Source organism: Seriola lalandi, unplaced genomic scaffold (genome assembly GCF_002814215.2).
Source record: "Seriola lalandi dorsalis isolate HSWRI2012SDOR001 ecotype SW California unplaced genomic scaffold, Sedor1 jcf7180002054412, whole genome shotgun sequence".
NCBI lineage: Eukaryota > Metazoa > Chordata > Actinopteri > Carangiformes > Carangidae > Seriola > Seriola lalandi.
In genome coordinates this window covers 123450-130529 of record NW_019524965.1, presented here as the reverse complement: position 1 = coordinate 130529, position 7080 = coordinate 123450, and the positions used below count along the sequence as shown (strand labels likewise).

The 7080-nt window shown below is 38.8% G+C and overlaps 1 protein-coding gene across 1 annotated transcript in view; it reads right to left on the bottom strand.

Annotated features, from left to right (window-relative positions):
- LOC111657777 (arf-GAP with dual PH domain-containing protein 1-like) overlaps positions 1–6621 on the bottom strand; it is a 19036-nt gene extending 12415 nt beyond the window's left edge. The window contains exons 1-4 of the mRNA XM_023410088.2: positions 6612–6621; positions 5552–5682; positions 4706–4797; positions 3402–3484 (exon numbers count right to left, since the gene is read on the bottom strand). Coding sequence (XP_023265856.2) covers positions 3402–3484; positions 4706–4797; positions 5552–5682; positions 6612–6621 — 316 coding nt within the window. The remainder of the gene's footprint in view (positions 1–3401; positions 3485–4705; positions 4798–5551; positions 5683–6611) is intronic.
- Between the last annotated feature and the right edge of the window lie 459 nt (positions 6622–7080).

The following is a 7080-nucleotide window of genomic DNA, read 5'->3' as shown; positions in this document are numbered from 1 at the left end:
CACACACACACACACACACACACACACACACACACACACACACACCTTATAATTTCCAAATATCTGATATTGAATCCATCTTCAGGGTCCAAAATTGACCTAACCCTAAATGAGAACACTCGTCTTCTTTTCGGTTTCCTTAGCTGTTACCATTCCAGCAGCACTTTGACACTGCAAAATCCACAAATTGCAACTGTTGCAATTAGTTTTAATCTTTAGTCTAAGTCTAATCTGCAAATAGACTACATTAGAAACAACCAATAAACCACTTCCCCTCCAAGTAACTGTACATCACACACATTTCAGTATCTCTGTCAAATGCTGGTATAGTAAAAGCTTAGGTGCAATGTCAAAAAAAGCAGAGAAGGGAGAAAACTTGAGAATGTGCCAGAAAATTACATTTCAGCTGCCACTTTCATCAAGGAAATGGAGCTGAAATTAGATACTTAAATTTCTGTCTGCTTGTCCACCTTTACCTTTGTCCCTCCCTTTTCCATAGTTTCCTGCTTCTTTGTATAGTAATAAAGTTATCATGCTGTGGGACACAGACCACAGTAAACTTTTGGTTGCGCAATGGCTTCATCAATTATTCATCAGTCGGATGTTTTGTTCCACCACTGGGAAGGAGGAGGTCAGACCAGACTGTCCACAACAACATGACACAGCAGAGGAGAAGAAGAGGAGTCATTCACTGTAACAACAGGGTGTGAAATATTTGCAAACACTTGGGAAAGCAAAGCATGTTTTGGACCACAGCATCCCTCTTTTTTTCCTCCTGGACTGAAGTCTATGAGCAATGTTATATAGAATATTTGTACACAAAGGAGGCCATTCTTCCGCCACAGCACAGACACACAGCCACATGCTCGTAAACCTCTGCACAGCACAACACAAGAGGCCATTGACAGAGAGGAGGGGAGACACAGAGGAAGAGTTTACAGTCATGAGACTCGGATAATAGTGCTTTATTTTCTCTACCTTAAAGTGAGATTTTACTTGTTTTTCTTTCTGCATGCACTCATTTATTCCATGTTTTTAGTCCAAAAAGCAATTCTGCATTTGCCTTGACACATTCAGTCCCTGCAGAGAAACACAGATGCTTTCTTTTTCTCTGAAAACGATGAAAGTATTTGATTCCAACTTTCCCATTTGTCATGCTGTTGTTTTAAACTTTTAAAATCCAGTTCATTTTTATGTAAAATTTAAAAAAAAAAAAAAAAAGCTTAATATTCTATTAAACAGCATCCAATGTGTTTGAAAATTTAGCCTTAAATACACTTCTCAATGTCACTAATAATGTTTTAAACAGCAAATACAAAAGTTTGTTGTAAGAATTTAGTAACAACATTTCAGACGTCACAATCCCTTTACTCATCATGTAATACTGCATAGTATGTGAACCTGACAGTGGTTCAAGCAATGACATCACTTTACTACAAATTTAGCAAGACAGTCCCACCGATTACTTACACAAGAGTGATCTGGAGTAATACATTCTACCAAAAATGGTCACAAACTATGTTTTCTATCAGGTTAAACTGACTTTATTTTTGCATAACTTCCTGTTTCTGGTGCAGATGTTACCAAAGGAAACTGTCAATGAAACCTGATAGAAAGCGTAGTTGGTGACCATAATGTTTTATCAGCTGAACATATGGAACATGACATGTCTGACTATACTGACAGCTTCCCATTTCCCCTTTAACTGTACTTAAGTCTCATAAGTTGCAGCTGAACAATGAATTGCAAATGAATGAACTCAAAACTAGGTTGTGGTCTGTAGGATTATACTTGATTGGGAAAAAAATAAGGTATTATACGTTAAAAAGATGTAGGTTGAAAAACAGTGGGCCCATCCTTTTATTCATGGCTCCTTCACATTTGGTTGTCACAGTAAGCCATGCCAGTGAGTAAGCATTTATTAAATGTTCATATTTGCTTATAAATGCTAAATAGACAGGGGTTAAAGTAAAGTGTTGTCAATTGTTCAAAATGTTTGTTAGTAAAGTGTAAACCTGTTTTGCACTAGTGGCCAAACCACTGGAGGAGGATTTTTACAGAAAAGAAAAAAAAAAGTAATGGTTTCTTTCAGCTGAGTAATATATCAACTACTTTAACTTAATTTACATGGATTGAAGTCAGTGATCAATGTCTTGCCTTCACTCTGGATACAGTTCCAGTTCTATTAAAATCATAAACTGTAGTGGCCCAATCTTGGCATCTATGCATAATAGAAATTATTCTACAATCTTAAGACATAATAGTCCCATCTTAACATCTGTGCGCTCATTGCTCATTGCCACTTTGGGGGCTCTCATTATTGATTAGCTTAGCCTGATTAGCGGTCAAGTTGCGACTGACACAGGCAGTTGGCCAGGAAGCATTTGTGACACACATATTCACAGGCACATTATTCAACACAAAAGTGAAATATGGGTTATGTAATATACACTTAGAGAGGAAGTGAACTTCGGCCAATGACAAAATGATTGACAAAATGAGTCAACCATAACAAAAGAGTGACACATAATGTAGTTAGGCAGAAACAGAGGTAGGCGTACATTATGACAAAAGTCTGACGGTAGGGCAGAAAGAAATGAGGACACACAAGGAGCTGAAGGACAACAGCAAAGGACAGTTTTCCTCCCTTGATGACCAGCTATTCTGACATACCATCTATCTGCCAAGCTACCTAATGAGGAGTCGTACAATCTGACTTGCTGGATAATTGGGCTGGACAATGGTGGTGGTAATGTCAATAGTAATGGTGCCTACTGGGCCATGAGTTACTTATTATTGCACCCTGTGGTACAAAATAAAAATTTGAAGGATGTTGATTACATTTGAAGATTGCAAATGAGCGAGGCACACTAAAAGCATAATTTGAAGTTTACTATAGTTTGGTTTGGGAATACACTTATTGGCTGAGAAGATTCATAATTGGAGTTGCTTAGCTTAGCATAAAGGCTGGAAGCAGGGGGAAACAGCTAGCCTATCTCTGTCCAAGGTGGAACAAATATACCTACCAATACCTCTAAAGCTCATTAATTAACATGATGCATCTCATTTGTTTAGCTCAAACATAAACAGAAATTTAGGAGTAGTTAAATGCTCTATTTGCTTATTTCACAAAATGTTTGAACTATTCCTTGGAGGCTGCAAAGTAGACTGTGAGATGAGGCCTCCTTAACCTTCCTCTATGACTCCCTATCTTGGATGTGGTCAGCTGCTTCACTCAAGAATGCTGGTAATGATAAATGGATGATTCTGTTTTCCTGCTGACTGTTCATTCAATGCTGCACAGGAGGTGCTGTGTAAGACACAGACAATTACTTGTTTCCCCAAGTAAGTAAGAAGTATAATGTGTTATGTAACTGTATAGAGACACACTTAATTCTTACCTGCCGAGTAGGGCTCCTGCTTCTCCACACACAGAAACTCCCCCCTCTCATACTTGGCTCGGATCCATTGTTCCCGCAGGAGCCTGCAGAACAGACGGAGTTAGACGCCCAGATTTGCCTGGGTTTGATGTTTACTTCATGCTTGAGCTGATTTTTTGGAAAACCTCTCATTAACTTACAGACTGCGGGCTACTTTTCATGCAAACTCTGAACAGAAGCAATCAAATATTACTTGGCTCATCATCTCATAATTATCACTTGTGTCTCCCTTATCCTCCATCTTTCATGTTCATGATACTGATTTATACAGCTCATGCTCCCGTTTTATCTCTCATCCATCTTTATCATGTAAATTTCGCTGGACTCTTCCTGTTCGCTTGATAATTATCCTTAACATTCACAAAGCATCGCTCATAAACTTGCGCCTTGCATGTTTGTGCATATTCAGCATGATTCCCACCAAGGTGGCTCATTTCAACATGCTTTATCAAATGTCGCTTTCAACAAATCAGCAGCAGTCCTTAAAGTCATCGCTTTTGCACATCTCTTCCAATTGCGCCAAGCCCTTCATGCTTAATGGATTTGTCTTTTTCTCTCTTTATTTTCCCTCTTGACAAATCACCCCTTATAAACACAATGCAGGTATATTTGAAGAATAACTTCACAGCTTAGTGTTTTGTCACTGCCTATTATTTATGTTGCCAGACGGTTAAGGAGAAACCCTCCTACTGAACTGTTGCTTCCTGTTCGAACTACAGGAACTTGGCATTCTCATAACAGAGGAGTTTCCACATGCCAGCATGACTACCAAAACCTGTTGTTGCCTCTTGTTAATACATCCATTTATGGAACAATAATTTCAATTTTAAAGATGCTATCAGTATTATGTTATCTTTTTGCAAAGAAATAACCACAAAACATCCGTTGAGGTTGGCAATGTTGCTTGATGACATACAAACTGCAGTACTGATGCGGAGTGAATTTTCTTTGAATTGTATGAAGTAACTACTTCATAAATGAACTAACAGGCAATTAAGTCACCTAACACTGACACCTTTACCGTTTGAACAAATCTGGTTCTCATTATTTCATCCTGAACTAACCATTAGTATGATAACTTTCATTTCCATGCCTGTTCAAAATCAAGACAAAAACAACATGACATAAAAAGTTTCTACAGTATCCATCTGTGGTACAGATTTGCACTCACCCATCCATCTTACATTTAGAGGTGTCCATCTGAACAAAAGAGGCAATAACATGTCCATCAGATATTAGTGAGGGTGGAGGACAACAATACTTACGTGCAGTCTTTGTATGTGGGATGGTAATAGAAGGTAGGAACCATCTGTTCGTATTTGGCCTTGGTAGCATAATTACCTACAGAATCCATAAACTGCAAAGGTAAAAAAGAAACACATTTGATGTTTGTAAGTGATATCTATTTGCAACCAGTAGCTTAATGGCTATGAGCGCATGAATGTATTGGCTTGACACACACACTTAAATAAAATGAAGTGCTTGCAGCTCAGTGTTTATGGGGCTGACTCCTTGCCCAGAGGGAGAAAATACTGCTGCCACAGAAAGCTGCTTCTTTTGGGTTTCTGTATTTAACGCAGAGGACACTACTGAGCATGCATCAGCATATAACTGAGAAACTATAGATCACACGTGCAAACACGCAAAGAAAGAAAAAGAAAAAAAAGGGGATGCAAGACACCCACCACAAACCATTTTGTTGTGCACATTAACACAAGTAAACCAAAGCGGACATACATTGACTGATATGGATGTGTGAAAACAATTAATTTTGCACTGTGAAAGTCTGAACGCCCCAGGATTCAGCACAAACACACATACACACATATACAAAGATATTGTTTGTATCTGCCAGCTGCTGGCTCATGCCTTTCAGGCCATGGTGAATTGAGACTGATGACTTGTCTTATTCTTCCAAGCAGGGAGGCGGGGCTCAGCGACAGGCAGCTAGTGATGCTCACAGTGGAGCAGGGTGGGCTGGGTGAGGCCAGAGGCTGCAGACATTACTTCAAGCCAAGTCTTAGATCATAATCAATGATCTTCTCTTACAAAAGACAGGGCTTTCTGTTCAGGGTGTGTATGAATAAAATCCTTCAGACAGTAGTTCTCACCTCCACCTCAGAGGAGCTCCAGGGATCCAGCAGGACAGACTTCACCTTGCTGATCTGTGCAATGTTTCTATGGAGGCCAGAGCAGCTGTGACACACAAACACACCCAGGGTATAGGATGCCCACTCCGGGTCTGCAATGCAACAAACAGACTCATGTATAGATATCGCAACACATATACAAATACACACAAAAACCACTTTATGGTCTAAATAACTGAACACACTGGAACATTTCTCAACTTCCTTGCAACAGACACTGAGGGCTCAGCTGTATTTTTAAGCACATTGACCAGACTGAGGAGCAGACAGCCATTGCACTGGGGAAATGATTTTCACGTCACATGTATGCTCACATTAATGCACACAGGAAGTGGGTGCAGTGAACTCATCTCCAGGATCTATATTTAAAAACATTCCAAAAAGAATGATAAGAAAACCCTAGCTCTGAATTTATGTTCGTGTGAGCATGACCTGGGTGTCTGTGTGGTGGCAGTAGTGAGGGACTAGACTGGCAGACACATTATTGTACCTATATTGTAAGTACATACAATTACATTTAGGTTTTGAATGAACATTTCTATTAATATTGTAAATTCACATGTACATCTGTTGCATATTATGTGTCTGTACAGTTAACAGTCTGAGTAGCATTTTTTTTTGCATACAACAAGAGTTACTACTACTTCCAACACCTCTGTGCTCCAACAAAACACATGTTCAAGACCTTAAACTGAAAAAAAACACTTTCATTATGCATCACCCAGTTAGTGTTTCAGTGCTCATGACCTTTTGCTGTGACAAGCTCAGAACATTAAAGTTGAAACATTACTTTGAAGGAGACAAGCATGGAAAGAGTATCAATTTTATAGAATTTCACAATTTTGTTTCTTTTTTTAAGGCCAAGGAGTAAATAATTTTTTTTTTTTTTAATGACAAGATACTGTAAACTAATCCATTAAAATTCAGGTCTGTGAAAAAACACAGAACAGCAATGGTGTGAATAGCTGTGCAGGCGCACACACACACACAAAATTAAAAATCTAATTTTCAGAATCATTACTCTGAAGCATGGTGAGATCACAGCTGCTATGGTGGTTATTTTGTAGTTGAACCAAAGAACTAGAGCAGAGTGAAGTAGATTGTATTAGTGAGCTTCAGTCCTTCAACCACTGCTAATAACAACTAAGGGGAAAATGGTCCCTGCTCACACAAACACAATGTAAAAATAGCATTAGGATAAAAAAATGACTTCCTTGTACATAATCTAAAAGCTGCACACATATAACACTATGCATCTGTACAAAAGAGACAAGAGTATGATGTGTAGTTAACCACTCCCATTCCCTCTGTATTATGAAGCCAGTGTTGGATGTAGGATCCAAATAAAGTCAGACAGCCAAGCAGATAGAGGGTGAATACACATTTAACAAGGAGGACAAATTGAACAGGGTCAGCATTTCTCATCAAGATATGTGTACGGGAATCCTTTGAAAGACCTGAATGAATGGAACTGAGAGCTGATGTTCATT